General features: G+C 46.9%; 1 protein-coding gene across 12 annotated transcripts in view; it reads right to left on the minus strand.

Moving 5' to 3' along the window:
* Positions 1–21,136, minus strand: part of PPP1R12B (protein phosphatase 1 regulatory subunit 12B) — a 207,431-nt gene that overhangs the window by 127,791 nt on the left and 58,504 nt on the right. For 11 of the 12 annotated variants that reach the window (XR_014017455.1, XR_014017456.1, XR_014017457.1 and 8 more), the window contains exons 3-10: positions 19,661–19,779; positions 13,480–13,639; positions 12,185–12,329; positions 10,865–10,939; positions 9,064–9,143; positions 8,200–8,393; positions 3,252–3,364; positions 445–645 (exon numbers count right to left, since the gene is read on the minus strand). Coding sequence is in view for 9 of the 12 variants with exons in the window: in XM_081254347.1 (XP_081110473.1) it covers positions 445–645; positions 3,252–3,364; positions 8,200–8,393; positions 9,064–9,143; positions 10,865–10,939; positions 12,185–12,329; positions 13,480–13,639; positions 19,661–19,779 (1,087 nt within the window). In the remaining 3 variants the exon portion in view is untranslated. Of the gene's footprint in view, positions 1–444; positions 646–3,251; positions 3,365–8,199; positions 8,394–9,063; positions 9,144–10,864; positions 10,940–12,184; positions 12,330–13,479; positions 13,640–19,660; positions 19,780–21,136 lie in introns of those variants that run through there. The other variant, XM_081254341.1, reaches the window with a different exon arrangement.

The raw sequence follows: 21,136 nt of genomic DNA on the forward strand, positions 1-21,136 counted from the left end.
TGAATAGTAGATGAGAAGGTAGCTGGATCATACATCAATTAATGAAAAAATGAGACACTAAAATTTTCTTTTCTAAGTGCTACTCTGCCTGAGCCTCATTAGGATTGAAAGCCCAACCAAGGAACTCTGCTTCTAAACATAAAAAGAATAAATTACTGTTACTGGTTCAGAGGAACCTTTTAGGCCGTATCCAAATCTTCATGCTTCTGACTCACTTTTCTGCCCCAGGTAAGGAGGGTAAGGAAGCATGAACAGAAGGTATGTGCCAAAAGGAAAGGGGTTTCTTTCTTTCTTGGCCAAGCAAATAATAGCAAGCAAACAGCTACATGATTAATCAACGCGCCTGTCTCCTTTTAAAGACTCTGTACTTCCAGAATCAAATTAGGGACTAGAAAATGTTTTCCTTTGTTCCCGAGTTTGAATTGTCACACAAGGAAACTGCACCTTTTCTCTGTTGTCCAGCACAGTGGAGATGCGGGGGCTGGAGGCCGAGCGGTGGATGGACGCGGCCCGGTCCCGCAGTGCCTCCCTGGACCTGGCCGCCTCGCTCAGCACGTTCTGGCTGCCGGTCTTCCTGAGGCCCAGCCTCCACGAAGAGGGAGACTCATCTCTGGGCTCTTCCGGCTTGTTGAAAAGGCCGGAGAACTACGAGGGACGAAGCAAAGGAGAGGAAGGTCCTGATGGTTCTTTCCACCCGCAGCTGAGCTCCATGGGGCGATGTGGGCGGAGCAGGGAGAAGCACGCGGCAGGCCAGGCGCTGTGGCCCTTTCCCACCTGGCAGCTGCCAGGCCCTCGCAGGGTTCCCTTTCTCCTGGGCCAGAGACAGCCTAAGAGGCTCCCACCTGACAGAGCTGCTCTGAGGAATACAACAGCAGGCTGAGTACTGATCCAGGCCTGGTAACACGCCCTCTCCTGTCCCCTGTGTGCCTGGGGACGGGACACCTCACCTCTCCAGGCCTCAACAGGTCCATATGTAACCCTGGCAAAGAGCTTACCCCTCTTATAACACGTGGACACTGGGAAACACAGGGCGGGCCAAGGTGTCGCTATGTTTCAAGGTCCTGTGATGAAACTGTGGTAAGTTGATGGAAGGTAACATGCACACAGATGCTAAAGGCCACTCCACTCAAATTCTAACTGCTTATTTCAAGACAGTGGTTTATTTGATCGAGGGTAGCAGTTCTAAGCATTTCAGATTTCAGCGAGCAGCAAAATTAAAAAAGAAAAAAAAAATGGTACAAGTCATAGAGTTGCCAGTTTTTAAATTTTGCCAGGAGAACAGCTTTCAGAAATGGATTACCATTTCCGGTACCATCATTTCATTAAAAAAAAAAAGAGAGAGAGAAGTAATTCTAACATTAGAAAAGAAAGCTTCATGGAAAGCTTACATTGTCCTTAACCATCTCATCCTGCTATAAACCACAGAAAATACCGCAGACTAGTGTCAGCCTGAAGACCAGGCTGGGGCACATCTGGTCTACAGACCATCAGCCGTGGGCCTCTTCCTGGGCTGTGGGGGGCTCTGCTAGAAGCGTCGGTCTTTCTCCAGAACCAGGCCACCTCTACCGCCTGGCATGGTGAAAACGCAATAGAAATGTAAAACCATGCTTAGATTTTTCTCTTTTACCCCATCTTCTGAAAGGATATATTTACGTACTCCTTCCAGCTTCAGAGAATCAATCCTGTTGGCTCTTTATAAGCCACCCTGGTTCTGAGGGGAAAAATGTCTTTCCCAGCATTCTTTTAGCAAAGTGGAGTACGTATGGGTGTGCGTTTGTATCTTTTTTAATTTAGGACTTTTCCTCTTAAAACAGCGGGCGATTTAGTCGCGCGCAGAAGCGGGGGGAGTGTGCAGGCCTGAGAGGCTGGACGCTCCCGGCAGCCAGCGCGCAGCTCAGCCTCTGCTGCCTCGTCACCACAAGGACACCAGAACGCTGCCTGCACATTCACGAGGCTCTAGGAAGATCAGTAAGTCAGCGTCGGCAGAAGCCCAGAGCTGTCCAAGAGCTGCACTCCCAAGAGCTCGGCCCCGTCCTCCTCACATCAAGCCCACACGCTGTGGAGCCGCGGCAGCTTCTGAGCGGCCTGCGGAGGCCGCCGGAGGCACTCACATATTTCAACAAGTGCTTTCAACCTCCGCTCTCCACTCATCGTCGACTATAAGGACTTAGCTCAGGAGAGTCAAATGGAACATGGGAAGTAAAAGAAGAAGAGCAGTCATCAGAGCAATCAGGGCTGGGTGCTGGCTATCTTCCCAGCCCAATCTGAGCTTCACATACGCTCACCTCAACTTCAGATACGAAGAAAATAGGCAACGGACAACATCTCCTTGGTCCCAGGTTACTAGGGCCTGTTGTGTCATCTAAACACACTGTAGCCAAATTTGTTTGATGATGGCTTTATAGTTTTTTTAAATATACTGTGGGCAAAGTCATGGACACAAACATCGTGTCCACTCCTCCAAATCCATGTACTGAAGCCCTAACCCACAGTGTGATTATACTCGGAGACCAGGTGGTTGTCTGAGAGCCAGGAAGAGCACTCTCACCATGAACTGAACCTGCCAGCACCGTGACCTTGGACTTCCAGCCTCCAGACTGTGAGACATAGGTTTCTATTTAAAGCCATCCTGTTTGTGGTATTTTGTTATGGCAGCTGAGCTGACTAAGGCAGGAATATAAAGATGTGGTACATATATACAACAGAGTATTACTCAGCCATAAAAAAGAGTGAAATCATGCCATTTGCAGCAACATGGATGGACCTAGAGATTATCATACGAAGTGAAGTAAGTCAGACAGAGAAAGACAAATGTCATATGATATCACTCATACGTGGAATCTAAAAAAAAAGGATACAAATGAGCTTATTTACGAAACAGAAATAGACTCACAGACATAGAAAACAAACTTATGGTTACCAAAGGGGAGGGGGGAGGGATAAATTAGGAGTTTGGGATTAACATACACACACTAATATATATAATACAGACAAACAACATGGACCTACTGTATAGCACAGGGAACTCTACTAAGTATTTTGTAATAACCTATAAAGGAAAAGAAATCTGAAAAAAAATATATGTATGTATAACCAAATCACTTTGCTGTACACCTGAAACTAACCCAACATCATAAATCAACTATACTCAATTTAAAGAAAAAAAAAAGCATGAATGTACCTTTAAGGCCTTTCTAACTGTATGTTACTGCAATAGTGGGAAATATCCAAACTAATTCCAAAGTACTCACTCTCCTGGCTGAAGAGCTGGAGGAGACAATCTGTGCCGGTGCTGGTGTCTGCTCTGCGGCACTACTCCTGCTTTCAGAGTTGGAACGGTTGACGACGGCTTCCGGCTTTTTATCTGTTATTTAAGACAAGAGAAGCACCAAGTACAAGTATGAAAACCTTATCTGTGCGTATGTGCACTTTTCAGCTAACAGAAAGGGTTTACCCATTATCAAAACAGATCACTAGGGCCCTGTAATGCTTGGATTCAAACTACTGTGAAACCGCTGGCAACCACTGTCTCTTATAAGAAAACAGACTCAAGCGGAATGCCTGCCTTGACAGGTGCCAGTTCTCATCCCCACATGGATAGCTGACAACCTTCTCCACACTATATGTCACATATAAAATTCATGAGTAAGTACACAGTACGAATCTACTCTGTTTGGGGGGTTGGGCAGGAAAAGCCAGAGAAGGTATAAGATAGACCTTGCTTTCCAGGCAGTTACAAAAAGAAGAGACGGAAGGTGTAAAGTAATCATGGTAACAACACAAGGTCAAAGACGACCGGTGCTGAACTGGTTGATGTAAATCAGCAAGCGCTCCAGGGGTCCAGAGAAGAGGCAGACCGTCTGAGGGAGGGAACGTAGGGAAGATGCTGTGGGGGACGCTGGAGGGCACAGGGCAGCAGGAGGAGGGGCGGGAGGGACGGCGAAGGGCCGGGAAGTCACAACACCCACGTCGCTGGTCAGGAAAGAGGCAGCCACCAAGTAACAAGGGCTCTTGGGGTCACAAGAGGAAATAAAGCCAGAGGGCCGTGTAGGACACTGTGGTGACATAAGCGGGAGGGGTCCCTCCCAGGGCGCTGACAGAAGTCCCGTCTGCCTGAGTCCAGTGGCTGCTGGGCCTCTGGTCCCTGGACTCCAGAAACACAGCTCCAGGGTAACCCACTCATGAACTACGGGACAGTTTTCAGCCACATCCTAGATGTGGGACACTGGGCAAGTTATTTAGCATATTTGAACTTCTATTTTCTCACTGATAAATCAGAGACTCAAATTCTTGTCTTGTGAGTTGCTGTACAGATTAGAGATAAAATGTTTTTAAATTTGCATAACTCAATATTAAGTCCCTAGAGAACAGTTTATTATTACTAGCATCACTGTCTTTGTGGCAACTGTGAATACTCAAGGCAGTCTTTGAACGCAGTCGGAACGTCTCTACCCCCAGGAAATGGACCTCACTGCCAAACCTCACTGACACTGTCACAGGCTGACTCCTGGTGAGTCCACACCCTGTGTGCTACCCCTCATACTGACTCCGGCCTTGGCCCTGTGACTTCCTGTGGCCCCTGGGACATCAGCAAACGGGACACAAGCAGAGGCCTGGATAGTGCGTGTGCGCGGAGCTTGCCCTCTCTGATGAAGGCTGGAATTCAGCTGCCATGTGAAGCAGGGGCTGGCCTGCCTGATGACAAGAGACACACGGCCCACTTGCCCCAGACGTCCCGGCAAGCCACCAGGAAGGGAGGAGGCCACCCCTCAGCCACGCACCAACTCACCACACTCGTGAGTGCGCCGGCACTGCCACACAGACGACAGAGAAGCCGCCCTGGCAGAGCCCTTCCCAAACTACCAACCTGTGACACTGGATGCGTACAAAGAGTTGTGCTACCTGCCACTAAGTTTTGGGATGGCTTGTTATGCAGCAGTAGATAAGTAACACGTCAAATAAGCAAAAGAAAGGGAAAAACAGAAATCCAAATCAAACTGCTTACATTTACCTCAAAATGTAATTAACATTCCTTACAACTACATTCGGACGTAACACACATGGAAACTGTCATTTTATGAGGCTGTACCGGTGGAGGTTTAAGAAGAGGAGACACGCACTCGACAAGGGCCTGCTCAGTGTGCGCACGGGTGCCAGGCGGCACCTGAGGCTCGGGCACCACCCGCCCCCTCGGCCCCGCAGGGTGTGCTGAGCACCTGCCCTGCACAAGGCCCGGCCCTGGGCACCAGGAGGGACGCAAAGGTCACCAGGACACACGGTGCGTCCCAGTGCCCCCGCAGCTCGCTGAGGGGGGAGAGCAGAACAGACGAGAGGAGACCCGCGGTAACATTAACGCCAAGTAGTCCAAGCGGCACAAAGGCTCCGACCACAGCCACAGGAGTCACAAGAGGGGAGAAAACCCTGTGGCTGTGACGACAGGGCTTCACAAAGGACACTATTTTGAGCCGGGCTCTGAGTCAGGAGTGAAATGTCCACAGACAGAAGCGCGCAGGGAAGCTCAATGCTGTCGCCAGCTGCTGAGACTGACCCGCTGGAGCCTCGGTCTCCTCCTCACTCCTGCCCGGCCTTCCTGACACAGAAACACACATCCTCTGGGGCCACCCCTCCTCCACCGACTCCGTCTCACCTCCCAGACCCAGTATGTAGCTCTTTTCTGACGACCCCTCCCCTGGGGACATCTCGCCCTTGCCCCCAGCGTGAGCTTTCCGCCCCTGCTACTCCGAGGAGCCCAGATCGAAGTCGGGGGCTCGGGCACTCCGCCCACAGCTGTGAGCCCCAAGTCACCTCACTTGCGGTGTCACCTTCCCGTTCTAAAAAGTGGAGGCAATAATACATCATCTCAGAGTGTGGGTGTAAGGATTAAATAAAAATGTGTTAAGTGTGTTGCAAATTAAAAAGCCATATATAGGGACCACCTTGGTGGCACAGTGGATAAGACTCTGCACTCCCAATGCAGGGGGTCCACGTTCAATCCGCGGTCAGGGAACTAGATCCCACACGCTGCAACTAAGAGTTCACATGCCACAACTAAGGAGCCCGTGTGCTGCAACTAAGGAGCCCCCCACCACAACTAAGACATGGCGCAATCAAACAAACAAATAAATAAATAAGCACTACATAAATGTGAAGTGTTACTATGTTCTGTGAGAACTGTCCTATGTGTACATGTATTTCTGATGTATCCGTGAGAGGAGGTGAGCTCTGTGTCCTTCTATTCTGCCTCCTTGATCTCCACCCTAAAGTGTCACGATAAACCCCCAAACTCAATGCAGTCTTTTGTACTAGTGAACACCATTGGCTGCATTTATCTCTCTCACGTGACATGGGCTTTATTCATGTACACGCCTTCCTATCCCCCTACATCCCCGAGATACATTCAACAAAACATTCAGTGGATGTGGCTGCCTGTCACGTGCCAGGTGCGGCGCTGAGACCTGGGAGTGACACACTTGGAATTCCCAGCCCAAGGACGCTGCAACCCAGAGGAATGAGCAGTGCTGGGGGCCACACAGGGGGTGAGAGCACAGGGAGGGGTCCCTCCTCTGCACGTTCCTATACAGGAAAAACCTAAAGAAGGACTCTTCAATCTGGCAGACCCTACAGCTTTTGACAGAAATCATGCAATAAACATCCGATGGCCAGGAACAAATTCTACAGCACGAATAACTGTTCAGGGGTACAACACTCGGGCTTGTCTGGGAACTCCAGCGATCCAGCTTGGATAGCACACATCCGCACTTACAGACAACACTGGAAAGGTCAGCTGGAGCTAGACTATGAGAGGTCTTGAAGGCGGGGCCACAGGGCTTGGGACTCACTCTGCAGGCAGAGTCTGGAAGGTGGTCATGGAAGGTTTCTGAACAGGAGTGCAGCATCATCAAGGGGTGTGGGGTGTTTAACCCCAATAGCAACGTGGAGCTGGGCTGCAGGGAACAAGAGACCTGAGGCCTGGGGACACCATCATGGGTAATTTCAGTAGCCCAGGCAGTGCCCTCCCATTCCGCCAACACCTTGGTAGCTAACAGAGTGATCCGGCACAGAACAAGTCTAGATGCTCATTCCAGACAATACTGGAAGCCTAAGATATGTAAGCACTCAGTAAACAATATAAATATTAAAAAGATGAACACGTATGGATTTTGACAGATACTACACTGGCATTTCCAGAGCAAGCTGTGCCTGCTTAAGAATAGCAGTTCAAGGGCTTCCCTGGTGGCGCAGTGGTTAAGAGTCCGCCTGCCGATGCAGGGGACATGGGTTTGTGTCCCGGTCCGGGAAGATCCCACATGCCGTGGAGTGGCTGGGCCCGTGAGCCATGGCCGTTGAGCCTGCGTGTCCGGAGCCTGTGCTCCGCAACGGGAGAGGCCACAACAGTGAGAGGCCCACATACCGCAAAAAAAAAAAAAAAAAAGAATAGCAGTTCGAGACTCAGTGAACAAAAGGTCGTCTCCTACACTACAAACCTAGCTGGGGCCCGTCTGTTCTACAGAGTCAAGGGTCTCTAACTTCCTCTGAGAGATGGAGACATGGACAAAGGCAGTGCTCTCCTGCAACTGAGAGAAACTGTTGTCAGTCAAGGCAGACCCACTTTACAGGAGCCGGGGCCGGGAAACAGAAAGAGCTGAGCATCTTCGCGACGGGCAGCCGGCTAGGGCAGAGTTCAGAGGGAAACACAGACTCTACTACTGACATAAACTGAATGTGGACTCTTCCCCCTAACTTGGTCCTCTTCTCGTGGACACCAGTCTGGAGAAATAACATGCCGCTGACTGCAGGACACGGGCAGGTGAACTCTTAGTTTATCACGAGCTCCCAGTTATCCATGAGAACTACTCTGCGGCAGGGGAACCTCTACTCAGCAAAACCCCCATGTCTCTTTTCTAAGCGTTTGCCTTGCTGTGTATCAAAACCCCAGGCTAACGTACAGCCTGGCACTCTGAGCATGCTCAGCGCCCAGCTCTCACCGCTGGGGTTCCGGTCTCGCCATGTAACAAACTTAAGAAGCCCCATATGATGTATATCATCAATAAGAGTCATAAAGGTAAATATGATCTTGTTCCTCCTTCAATCCCCAAATCAGGAATTGAAGGAGCTTCACATAATGGGAAGGAAAAAGAAAAAGACTTGGAGGTTCTGTTTAGGGAATCGGTTCCACCTGAGGGCCCTGGCATCACCTGCCTTGTGACAAGCAGCGACCCCCCGTGCTCTGGAGACAGGGGGGCTCGGCATCACCCGCCTCCTTCTCGGTTTCTGACTCAGAAGCCTCGTCTTCACCTTCGTCCTCGTCTGAGCTGGAGCTGCTGGATGCTTTGCTTTCATCCTCCACTTCTTGGGGCTTCGGTGTCTCCTCCTCATAGAGCATCTTCTCTTTGCTAAATTAAAGATGACAATTTGAGCGTAATTCAGAAAGGACACGCCATTTCCTACGCTCACCGGGGATCCGGAACGAGAAGGACAAGTCTGTGAAGCTCTGTGTGGAAGCAGTAACAGAAACATATTCAAATCCTGCTTCACATCCGTATTCTTCTGAATCCTGGGTTTTCTGCTGACTAAGGGTTAGTACTTGATTTGCGAGTGTGATGGAAGAAGGTCCAGCCTGTTTAACACAAGGAACAAGGAGGGCTATGCATCTTCATGATGAGTGAGCAGGTAAATATTTTTACAAATCATTTAACAAATGTTTACTGAGTGCTTCTCACACGCCAGGACCATGCTAGGCAACAGTATGGTGTAAACACAACAGACACGGCCCCTGAGCTCAGACCTTCTAGTTAGGGAAGCAGTTGGGACTAAGAACCCTTACGCTGGGAAGAAAGCAATGCACACAGTCTCCGTTAATTCACAAATTTAAAACACGCCCACCCACTCTCAGTGTCGCCCCCCCGCAAGTCAATGCCACTCACCTCCTTGCCCCTCAAACATTCCCACACGTTTAAAGATCATTTGGCTACAAACACGGGGTCTCTTCACTGTATAAATTCTCAAGCTAAACGTGTCACACTCAGCAGGGCTCATCACATTTCTCAAACCCAAATATCTTACTTCTTAAAGAGTCTACCGTGCAACTTGCTGTTCAGGTCTGACTCAATGAGCTTATTCCGTGTCTCTTTTTCACTTCGAAGCTGGAAATCGAGAAAACAGAAAAAAGGGAAGACGTTGACTATTGGTAAAAAATCAGCAGCCATGAGAAAAACTAAAATGGCCCCGTTACTGGACCAACACCAAAGGGGAGGAGAGACTGGGGAGAAGGGAAACACATCAGCTGTGTGCTGGTCTCCGTGGAAGACAATGACAGAGAGAGATGCTCATTCAATGAGAAGAGGAAATCCACGGCATTAGAGCTTCAGTGAAAACTGCCCCATCAAATATCCAAACCCCATCGTCCCAAAAAACCTAGGTGTACAGGATCAAACGCCAGGAGTACCTGAAAGAACTCTTTAGGATCCATATACTGAATTAAGTTGGCAATGGTTCTAAAGAAGAAGCAGGTGCCAAATGGGAAATAAGCCCTCGGAAAAAACTGTCCGGTACTTAGACACATGCTCTAGACAAAATGTACTTAAATCCCTGGACCCCAAAGTTATGCAGGGGGCAAAGGTAGGCACCATTCCCAGTAGCACAGAAATGTTATTTAGTGAGGATACTCCTCATGTTCAAAGACCAAACCATGCTGGGTGAAGGATACACGAGAACTCGCTACTATTTCCACAACGTCTCTGTAAGCTTAAAAATTATTTCAGAATAAAAAATTTAATAAACAACAAACACCTAACCATGCAAATGATAATCTTATATCAGGAAGGCTGCTGCCGCTCAGAAATAGATTCCAGCTGCTCATCAGAGGAGACAACTGAACCGCAAGCTGCGTCTGCGCTCTGGGTCTGCAGCTTTCCCAGCCAGCCCTGAAGAAATGAGCATCTCCACTTCCCAGTCCAGACGGTGCTGAGCACAGGGGAGGGCAGGACAGCTGATCTGTCCCGTCACTGAACCACACGGGTCTTTCCTTCAGAACTGCTCTCAGCTTCTCACATTCTCCTGCACTTGAGCCCATGTGCCCTGAGCCACAGCCCACGCAAGGGAAAGCACAAGGAAAGCACATGGTTTCTCCTGTCCCACTCTGCTTCAACAGGAGATTCTCGAGCCCCTAATGTGACTGACTTTATCCTCCGCACCTAAGTACTCCTCCCTCTCTCAGGCAGAGTGTGACTCACTCCCTGGTCACTCGAGTACTGGCAGGGTTTTCCACCCTGCAGTCTGGACATGGGTACCATGCTTACATGGTCCTCCTGGGCTGCATTAAGCAGAAGGGCACAGACAACCAAACCATCAAAGTTCTAGAAGAAGAGGGAGAAGCGGACCGAATTTTGGATATTTGATGAATGGAATAAATACGAATCACTGACCAAGCACTGTCCAATGCCAAACGTTTTAGTTTTTGTGGGCTTGTTTGCTTTTTAAGAAATATATCCCTCCCTGAATCAATTTTCTTTCAACAAAGAAGTCCTTTCAGTCAATAAGGAAAAGTTATGAGGTGTCCTCTACCCCTATTTGCAAAAAATTCTGACTTGAACACACCATGCCCATTTTCTAGAGCTCAAGGGTAACTAGAGTCGTCGTTGTCGTCATGTTTGCCTTTCAGCTGCTTGAAGGCTCTAAGATAACGAGGAGATAACAAGCGAACTTTAGCAACAACAGTTTCGGGGAGATTTTTTTTCTAACAGACTGTGGATATTCCTGGAGGGAACCACTATCATTGCTGGAATGCAGGGACGTCCAACTCCACTCGCAGCAGACAAACTACAGCTGGTGTGGCCTGTGGCGTGGACTGTCCCCCCAGACTCACCACGCTCTGCTTCTTCTGCAGCATCTCCAGGTGCTCCACGAGGCCCTCGTCAGCCACGTCAAACGGTGTCTGGCCCTGGCAGAGAAAAGGGGCGCCATGACCAATTGGAAGCAGACGCAGCGATCACGGGACTTCATCAGAGAACTAGTGGATGTCCACTGTATGCCTCTGACTCCAGTGATAGCTGCTTCACTGACTAGTCTACTCGACACCGTGGTAATACCTTCATCTATCACAGAGGAAACACAACAAGAAACAGCAAACCCTAAAATACAGGGCTTTATATTTTGTAAAGCTGTATGAAGGAAATCACCACATTATTTCTAATGTTTATTGCCTCTTGGCAAATGATCAATTGAAATCTCTACTTGTAGCTATTCTAAAGTGCTCTTAGTTGCTATGATAAATTCAACAAAGGGCTCTTAGAAGCCTCAGAAGGAGGTCCAGGGCACAGGTGCACTAAAGACTAAGTCACAGGAATCATCTCCCTTTAAGTGAGAGAAGGGTTATCTCTTAGGAAACAGCACAGTTAAGGACCCTAACCCATAATGTGAGAATGAACCCTGGGTCAGGAGAGATGGGAGGTAGATAAGAACATCTACTAAGTAAAAAGCCATGTCTCTGGATTCCTAGAAAATAGGTAGATGTAGGGATAGAAGTTGCAGGACTTCTGTATTGCTTGAAGTGCGGCTGAATAAGACGACTTTCAGCCAAACTGCAGGATCTCATCATTATAACGTGTTTTTTTTTTTTGCGGTACGCGGGCCTCTCACTGTTGTGGCCTCTCCCGCTGTGGAGCACAGGCTAGGGACGTGCAGGCTCAGCGGCCATGGCTCACGGGCCCAGCCGCTCCGCGGCACGTGGGATCTTCCCGAACCGGGGCACGAACCCGCGTCCCCTGCATCGGCAGGCAGACTCTCAACCACTGCGCCACCAGGCAAGCCCTATAACGTTTTTTTAACAACTGGATGTGACTAGGGCTCAGCTATTAAGTCCTTGAATTAGAAGTAAAAGCAAAGTATTTCATAGTTCACCACAGATAGTGGCCTTGGGCTTCCCCACTGCTCATTTCTCCTGAGGGGGAAAATATCTTTTTTCTTTCCCTGTGTGTTTGCTTTAGGGGCTTCAGCATAAACAGAATCAGCAGACCGGCTCAGTGGAGCTTTATTTTACAAAGCCAACGTGTCTGCGTGGATAACGGGGCGGGAAGCAGAACTACAGCTACCAGGGATGCCCAAGCCAGGACAGCAAGCCTGGTCACTTAGCAGGGACTTGAAGCCTTTTGTTCCCGAGCCCCGTTAGAGGGTGACGCTCACTAACCAGTTTGCTCCTGACGTCCATGTCACAGAGGGCTTCTGCCAGGATGGAGCACGCCTCCTTCACCCCCCAGTGTGCGGCGGCATGGAGCGGGGTCCAGCCGTCGCGGTCCTGGACATTGAGCTCATAGCCAGCCTGAGTCAAAAGTCTGAGGAGAAACCCCAAACCAGCCATTACGTGCTCGGTGGCAGAGCTCCGTGCCACACCGGCGGCCACCCAGCTGGCGTTTCAGGCCCTGCCCTGCGCCGCCACCCGGCCTCTAAGGCCCAGCTCGGCGCCAGCTACTGCCTGAGAGCCGCCACGGGTAAGCTTCAACCACCCTCGGCCAGAGGCCGCGGTGCTCCCTGGCACACCCATGTCCCACCACGCAGGCACCTGAGGCCAGCCGGCGCCTAGCTCAGCTCCGTCGGCAGGTGCTGTCAGCTTTCCAGCGCAGGAAGGGGCTGTTGGGCACCTGATTCTCTCACTCCCTCACTAGCTCTCTGGCTGGTCTTCCCCGGACACCACGCTCGCACCTCCGACCCCACGGGAGTACGTGCAGGGGCCGTTCGCTAGCGCTAAGGCTACAGCCCAGCCGTGTGCGTGGAGGACAGCGTGACTCCTGAGGCCCTGGCGGCACCGGGCGGACGCAGGCGGCCTACGTCGTGGGCCTCCAGACGCCGTCCAAGAAACGAGCACGTGAGCATGCTGCCAGGCAGAAAGGTGCACCGACACTCACCACACAGACCAGGAAGCTCATACTGGGTGGAACACGAGGCAGTGAAAGCATCTGGCGACAAGACACACGCGGTGCCACCAGCAGCCCAGGTACTGGGCGGGCCCAGGAGCAGAGCCACAAAAGCGGGGAAGGACGTGAAGGGAGAGGGGAGCAGGCAGAGGAGAGTCCAGAGTCCTCCCGCTCCAGCTGGATGCTGCACGCCCGAGACCTGTGTCGTTAACCTAACGAGTCAGAGAGGGCCAAAAGGACGGCGAGTCTGCTCTGTGCTGCGTGTCGCCAGAAGGGGAGGTGCCAGGGGTGCTAACGATGAACTGTGGGGCTGGAGGCGGCCACGCAAGGTCCCCTTCAGGCCAGTCCAGCTCAACGCGGCCTCACATCGGACCCCTCAGGAGAAGCTAGAGGGCGGTGTGGCGGGAGGAGGGAGGTGAAGAGTACCAGCAGACGCAGGAGGAGAGACTGCGTGGCCCAGGAGGGAAGCAGCAAAGAAACGCGGCCCAGCTGAAGACCCAATCCATCCCGCATCCACACCAACTCCTCTCCTCCCAGTCTGTGCCGCCCAGACCACGTGCGCGGACGTTACCTGAGGACCTCAGAGTAGCCCTTGGCGGCAGCCACGTGGAGGGCAGTGGCCCCTGAGCGCGCCTGCCTCACATCCTGTATCTTCCCGCTGTTGAGCCACTGGCGGGCGTCCTGCAGCATCTGCTGTTCCTCTGCCTTCCTCGAATGCTCGAGATCGACCCCTGCAAAAAACAGATCCAGACCGCCAGCATCACCAAAGGTCCCTCAGATTCAAAACACCTCCTAAATACAACCACTAATGGCAGTTTAGTCATCAAGGGGGGCAGTCTTCAGATTTATCTTCATTTAGAAGAGCCATGACATTTACAGACTTATCAGTAGTTTTATCAGGGTTAAATCACGAGGTTAAATAGTACTTGACGGCAGATTCATTAAGGGACCATACTTAACAGTGTTTTCAATTTTAAGAACATAAAAACCAAAGGGGATTTTATTTTATATTATAGTGTTTGTACAAAGTACACATTTCAAAGACCTTTTACCTGTTATACATTTTAGTCTCCCCACAATCCTTTGAGGTAAATACAATAGATACAGCTATCCCCACTTAACAGATGAGGAAATAAACATACAAAGGTCGGGGGCCTCACTCGAGGCCCCAGGACGCCTCAGAGCTGCCACCAGAACGCTGATATCCTAGGTGCCCGTCTGTTCCTCTTTTCCACTCACTACACCTTAGGACTGGTATCAAAAATCTTAGTTTCAGGTATAACATACTTTAAAAAATTAACTACCTCTGAAGTTCATCTCCCTGTGTAGGGAAATACACTGACTGAAGCTATATGCCCTAGAGCCGGGAGTAGCTGATGCACAGTGAAACTTCCAAGGGAATGCAGGTTAAAACATTATGGAGGAAATCCCAGGGTGCCTCCCTTTAGCCAACAACTCTCCAACCTCTGTGTCAGTGAAAAGGAGCTGGGGTTGGGGATCCCCTGTTGCACAAAATAATGACCTGTTCCTAGGACAAACACACCCGCCCAGGAGACTCACACTCGTTGGCAGGCTTTACCTGTGCACGGTCTGCTCCCCTCCCTCTCGATTCTTGAATGAGACCCTGGGAACTACCTGAGGATTATCTGTCTGATTTGAGGAGACGGATGGGGGGAAGAGGTAACTGATTTATTTCTTTTTTTTTTTACAGCTTTATTGAGATTTAATTGACATACAGCTTTGTATAAGTTAAAGGTGTACAACACCTATATATTGCATGATTACCACAGCAGTTATTAAATACCTCCATCACCTCACATAATTACCATTTCTTTTTTGTGGTGAGAACATTTAAGATCTCTTAGCAACTTTCCAGTATATAATACAGTATTGTTAACGATGGTCACCTGCTGTACATTGGATCCCCAGAACCTGTTCATCTTATAACTGGAAGTTTGTGCCCTTTGACCAACATCTCCCCCACTCCCCAGCCCTTGCAAACCACCGTTCTGCTCTCTGTTTCTGTCAGTTCTGCATTTTTAGATTCCACGTACCAGCAATATCATACAGTATCTGTCTCTCTCTGTCCGACTTATTTCACTTAGCATGATGCCCTCAAGGCCCGTGCATGTTATCGCATACGGCAGGACTTCCTTCTTTCTCGTGGCTGAATACTATTCTATTAGCTACAGTATAAACAGATATATACACACATACCGCGTCTTCTTCATCCATTCACGCGTACACTGACACTCAGGTTGTTTCCTGTCTCGGCTACCGTGAATAACGCTGCATTGAACACGGGAGTGCACATATCTCTTTGAAATTGTGATTTCATCTCCTTTGGATATACACTCAGAAGTGGAATGGCTGGGTCATATGGTAGTTCTCTTTTTAATTTTTTAAGGACCCTCCATACAGTTTTCCACAGTGGCTGCACCGATTTACATTCCCACCAGCAGTGTGGGAGGGCTCGCTTTTCCCACACCCTCGCCAACACTTGCTATTTCTTGTCTTTTGGATAACAGCCATTCTAACAGGTGTGAGGTGGTAGCTCAATGGGGTTCTGAGGCGGACCTCTCTGATGATTAGTGACGTTGAGCATCTTTTCATGTGCCTGTTGGCCATTAAATGTATGTCTTCTTTGGGAACGTTTCTATTCAGCTCTTCTGCTTTTTTAACTGGATTGTTTGGTTTTTTGCTATTGAGTTGTATGAGTTCCCTATATATTTTGGATATTGACCTCTTATCAGATATGTGACTTGCAAATATTTTCTCCCATGCCACAGGCTGCCTGTTCATTGTGTTGACTGTTTCTTTGGCTGTGCAGAAGTTTTTTAGTTTGATGTAGAGCCACTTACTTATTTGTGCTTTTGTTCCTTGTGCTTTTGGTGTAATATCCAAAAAAATCATTATCAAGACCAACGTCAAGAAGGTTTTCTCATAGGAGTTTCATAGTTTCAGGACTTACTTGACTCCATTTTGGGTTAATTTTTGTGAGCGTGAAAATACGGGTCCAATGTCCTTCTTCTGCATGTGATTATCCAGTTTTCCCAACACCATTTATTGAAGAGACTATCTTTTTCCCATTGAGTCTTCCTAGCTCTCTTGTTCAAATATTAGTTGACCGTATATGTGAGGGTTTGTTTCTGGGCTCTGCAGTCTGTTCCATTGGTCTATGTGTCTACTTTTCTGCCACTATCATACTGTTTTGATTACCATAGTCTGTAATCAGGAAATGTGATGCCTCCAGTTTTGCCTTCTTTCCTTGGCTATTCAGGGTCTTTTGTAGTACCAAGTTTTAGGATTGTTTTTTCTATTTCTGCGAAAAATGCCATTGGAATTTTGATAGAAATTTCACTGAATCTATATATGGCTTTGGGTTGTATGAATGTTTTAACCGTATTAATTCTTCCAATCCATGAACATAGGATATCTTTCCATTTGTGTCTTCTTCCGTTTCTTTCATCAGAGTCTTACAGTTTTCAGCATACAGATCTTTCACCTCCTTAAATTTATTCCTAGGTATTTTATTGTTTTTGATGCCATTGTAAATGGGAATGTATTTTTTACTTCTTTTTCAGATAGGTTGTCATTATTGTATAGAAACGCAACTGATTTCTGTATACTGATTTTGCATTCTACAACTTTACCAAATTTGTTGATTAATTCTAACAGTGTTTTGTTTGAGTCTTTAGGATTTTCTATACATGAGATCATATCATCTGTAAACAAAGACAATTTTACTCCTTCCTTTCTGATTTGGATGCCTTTTATTTCTTTTTCTTGCCTGGATAGGACTTCCAGTACTATGTTGAATAGGAGTGGTGAGAGTGGGCACCCTTGTCTTATTCCTGATCTTAGAGGAAAAGCTTTCAACCTTTCACCACGGAGTATAATGTTAACTGTGGGCTTGTCACATATGGCCTTTATTATGTTGAGGGACATTCCTCCTACAATCAGTTTGTTGAGAATTTTTATCACGAAAGGATGTTGTATTTTGTCAAATGCTTTTCCTGCATCTGTTGAGATGATCATATAATTTTTATCTTTCATTCTACTAATTGGTATATCACTTTTATAGATTTGCATATGTTGAGCCATCCCTGCATCCCAGGGATAAATCCCATTTGATCATGGTGTGTGATCCTTTTATTGTGCTGCTAAATTCAGGTTGCTAATATTGTGTTGAGAATCTTTGCATCTATATTCATTGGGAATATTGGCCTAGAGTTTTCTTTTCCTGTAGTGTACCTATCTGGCTTTGTTATCAGGGTAATGCTGGTCTTGTAAAAAGAGTTTGAAAGTGTTCTTTCCATTTCAATTTTTGGGGAAGAGTTTGAGAAGGACTGGTATTAATTCTTCTTTAAATGTTTGGTAGTATTCACCATGGAAACCATCTGGTCCTGGGTTTTTCTTGTTGTTTGATTACTGATTCAATCTCCTTATTTGTTATTGATCCATTCAGATTTTCTATTTCTTCCTGATTCAGTCTTGGTAAGTTGCATATTTCTGAGGATTTACCCGTTTCTTCTAGGTTATCCAATTTGTTTGCACACAATTGTTCACAGTAATCTCTCATGATCCTGTGTATTTATTTCTATGGTATCTGTTGTAATGTCTTCTTCATTTCTCATTTTATTTATTTGAGTCTTCTGTCTTTCTCTTAGTCTAGCTAAAGGTTTGTCAATTTGTTTATTTTTTCAAAAAATATAAAAGCTCTTAGTTTCATTCATATTTTCTATTGTTTCTCTGGTCTCTTAGTTCAATTATTTCTGCTCTGATCTTTGTTATTTTCTTCCTTCTGTGAACTTTGGGCTTAGCTTGTCCTTCTTTTTCTAGTTCCTAGAGGTGAAAAGTTAGGTTATTTGAGATCTTTCTTTTTTCCTACGGCATGCATTTATCGCTATAAACTTCCCTCTTAGAACTGCTTTTGCTACCTCCCACAAGTTTTGGTATGTTGTATTTCATTTTCCTTTGTTTCAAGATATTTTTGGATTTTTCTTTTGATTTCTTCTTTGACCCACTGGTTGTTCAGTAGCATGCTATTTAATCTCCACAGTCTGTGAATTTTCCAGTTTCCCTCCTGCTATTGATTTCTAGTTTCATAACACTGTGGTCAGAAAATATACTTGGCATAATTTCAGTCTTCTTAAATTTGCCAAGACGTGTATTGTGGCCTGTCCTATGACCTATCCTGGAGAATGTTCTGTGCGCACTTGGCAAGTGTGTTTGTTCTGCTGTTGGATGGAATGTTCTGTATGTCTACTCGGTCCATTTGGTCTAAAGGATAGTTTAAGTCCAGCGTTTCTTTGTTGATTTTCTGCCTGGACGATCTATCCATTGTTGAAAGCAAGATACTATCATTGTATTATTGTTTATTTCCCCCTTCAGCTCTGTCAGTATCTGCTTAATATGTTTAGGTGTTCCGATGCTGGGTGCACATGTATTGTATTCACAATTATTACATCCTCTCGATGGACTGAAAGGGGTAACTGATCTGGAACAGACCAGAATTCCACACACAAAGAGTTAACAGTGCTGCAAAGGTAAGCATACATATGAATGCCTCTTCCAACAGAGTATACTCCTTAATGAAAGAGTCAGAAATTAAAATCAAAACTACTATTAAAAATCCAGTTTATTTTTAAAACGTCATTTGTAAATTGTAACCCCAATCTGAGGAGATAAGGCTGAGTGGGACTTGATGGTAAATTAGGCATAAAGTTCTTCAATTCCATAGGACACAAAAACTATACACAGTACTCATACAAGTATTTCCTGCCCTAGAACATCATTATTTTAAGGCAGGGGTCAGCATACTTTCTATCTAAGGCCAGACATCGCTGTAGGCCATTTGCTCTGCACAGCTATTCAGCTCCGCTGTAGGGGTGCAAATGCAGCTTTGGATAACATGTGAGCAAACGGATATGGCCAGGACTGGCCCTGACTGTTCTAAAGCATCATGTCAGAAAAGGTCACTGGAGAGACATCGTTTGGACTCAACTGCAGACTGTGGGTAAAGTGGTTTAACAGAAAGACTACGCCTCACTATAAGCCATGGCCACACAATTTTGTGGTGGTTCTAGCAAACGCCCTAAGACCTGTCCTCCCTGCTATCTAATGAGTGTTGTTTGCAACCTTTTTAACGAAAAGAACCCAAAGACCTCCAGTAGCAGAATCCTGACCTATTCTCTGAAATGGATTCTTCTGAAAATATAAAGCACGTTCTTTCAGAGTTTAGTCTTCTACGTTAGCTCCCTTACCGTGACAAACTACCAGAATACTTTTCATGATTAGTATGGGTTGAAGATCGTTTCAGAGGTTGTAAAAAATACCTCAACCAGGACCACTTTCAGCTCTCATCAAGAGAAAAGATGCAAAGTCATAAACAGAATGTGGCCAGTACTCAAAGGGACACTGTATCTCATCCTTCCTTTAGACTTCACAGTGTGAAGCAAAGTCCACACTGTGTACACAGAGTAAGACACGCTCATGCCCCTCCTCAGTCTAACCTGAATCATCAAAGAACAGTCAGGTCGCCTAACTGCACCATGGGTACACAGCCCCAGAATGGCAAAAACAAGGAAGGACTGGCCCTCCTTTTGGCATCGGGCCTATTCTTGTGTGAGTATTAAGAGGGTATGTGATGTGGGTGATGATGACTAACGCTGTGCGGGGAGACCCAACCTTCCTATCACACTACAGCACACGGCCCTGCACAGCAGAGCCTCACCTACCCCCTAGCTTACCTTGCTTCTTCACTTGCTGCAGAAGAAGATCCTTCATGGCAGGCTCCTCTGCGAGGTCAGAGGGGACTTCCCCTTCACTGTTCACAACACCCACGCTGGCTCCATGGTTAATGAAATACCTGTGCAGACAAGGTCCAGAATCAAGGTTCTCTCTCCAGTCTAACATCAGCTTACACTCCTATCCCTGGGGTTCAATGCAGAGCACGGCCTCTGTTCTGGAGTTTTTCATGTGGTCCCAGATAAGGCATTCCACTGTTGACTTCTAACTCCACTAGCCTTCAATAACTAGGATCAAAAGCTTCCCTGTTTCTTTGTAAGAACAATGCCTACAAGCGGGATTTCCTTCACACCCATGTCCCTAACCCCCACCCTCTCATTCCCAGTGGACAGCAAGAGACTTTCTAAACATCACAAGGAAGACATGCAGCCCTAAAGCTCACCCACCATCCCTGGGGTCCAAACACAGGCTCCCAGAAGGACTTACTACACCTGTAATATTGAGAATGAGAGTTCCCAGAAGACATGTAAAGAAGTAATTCTCACAGAAACCTTCCCAATGCCACATTAAGAGTATATTAAGTAGTGTTGGGGCATGAAAACAGAAAAATAAAGGATGAATTAAAATTTTCATCAATCTGCCTAAATTACGCCTCCATAGAACTCTCCCTTCAACCAGCCATATATATGAAATCTACACTCTAAGAAGAAACTAAATTACTGAACAAATTGTTCTATTCTAAATGATTAGATTCTATATTGAAATATAATACTTGATCCTAAAGAAGAAAGGTCTGACAATTTTAATACCTTACATAGATCCTTTTTGATTTTCACAGTACTTTTACGTAAAATTATATAATGAGTCTTAAACAATTTTATGAAGTAGGCAAGGTGGGTACTATTAGGGGGCAAATAGCAGAGGTTATGCCCCAGTCTTCTGAATTCAAGTCTAGTTCACCTTGGCACTAAATCAAGTTACTTTTGGGCCAGTGAGAATCCCAATTATGCTGGGAGCTCTATCAAATATAAGTATTTAAAGGAGAAAGAAAAATTGTTTAAATTAAACTTCAATGAATCAACAATTCAGTAAGCATGTACTGGTCCCCTCCTGCGTTTAAAGGTGCCACATTTTAGACACTGGAGAATATCTTAAGAGGATAATCAATGCATGGCCACTGTATTCAAGGAGGCAGAGGAGAATCAACAAAGATTACATCAAGACCACGTTTTTGCTTTCTCATTGCCTAGTACCTAGTATAAATAGAGCTTCAATAAATGTTTTTAACTTACAGATTGATTCCACATATATGAACTCATCTCATTTTCAGCTTTCGCCATCTTTCCCTCACAGACTCAGATGGAAACAAACTCTTTCTCCTCCAAGGCTAACCTGCTCCATGTGTTTTCTTAATTGTACTGACGCCCAGTCCTCTGTCCATCTGTTGCCCCTCATTTCCCTAATCAAGAGCTCCTCTC

The sequence above is a fragment of the Mesoplodon bidens genome, assembly GCF_964165515.1.
Source record: "Mesoplodon bidens genome assembly, chromosome: 2".
NCBI classification, from domain to species: domain Eukaryota; kingdom Metazoa; phylum Chordata; class Mammalia; order Artiodactyla; family Ziphiidae; genus Mesoplodon; species Mesoplodon bidens.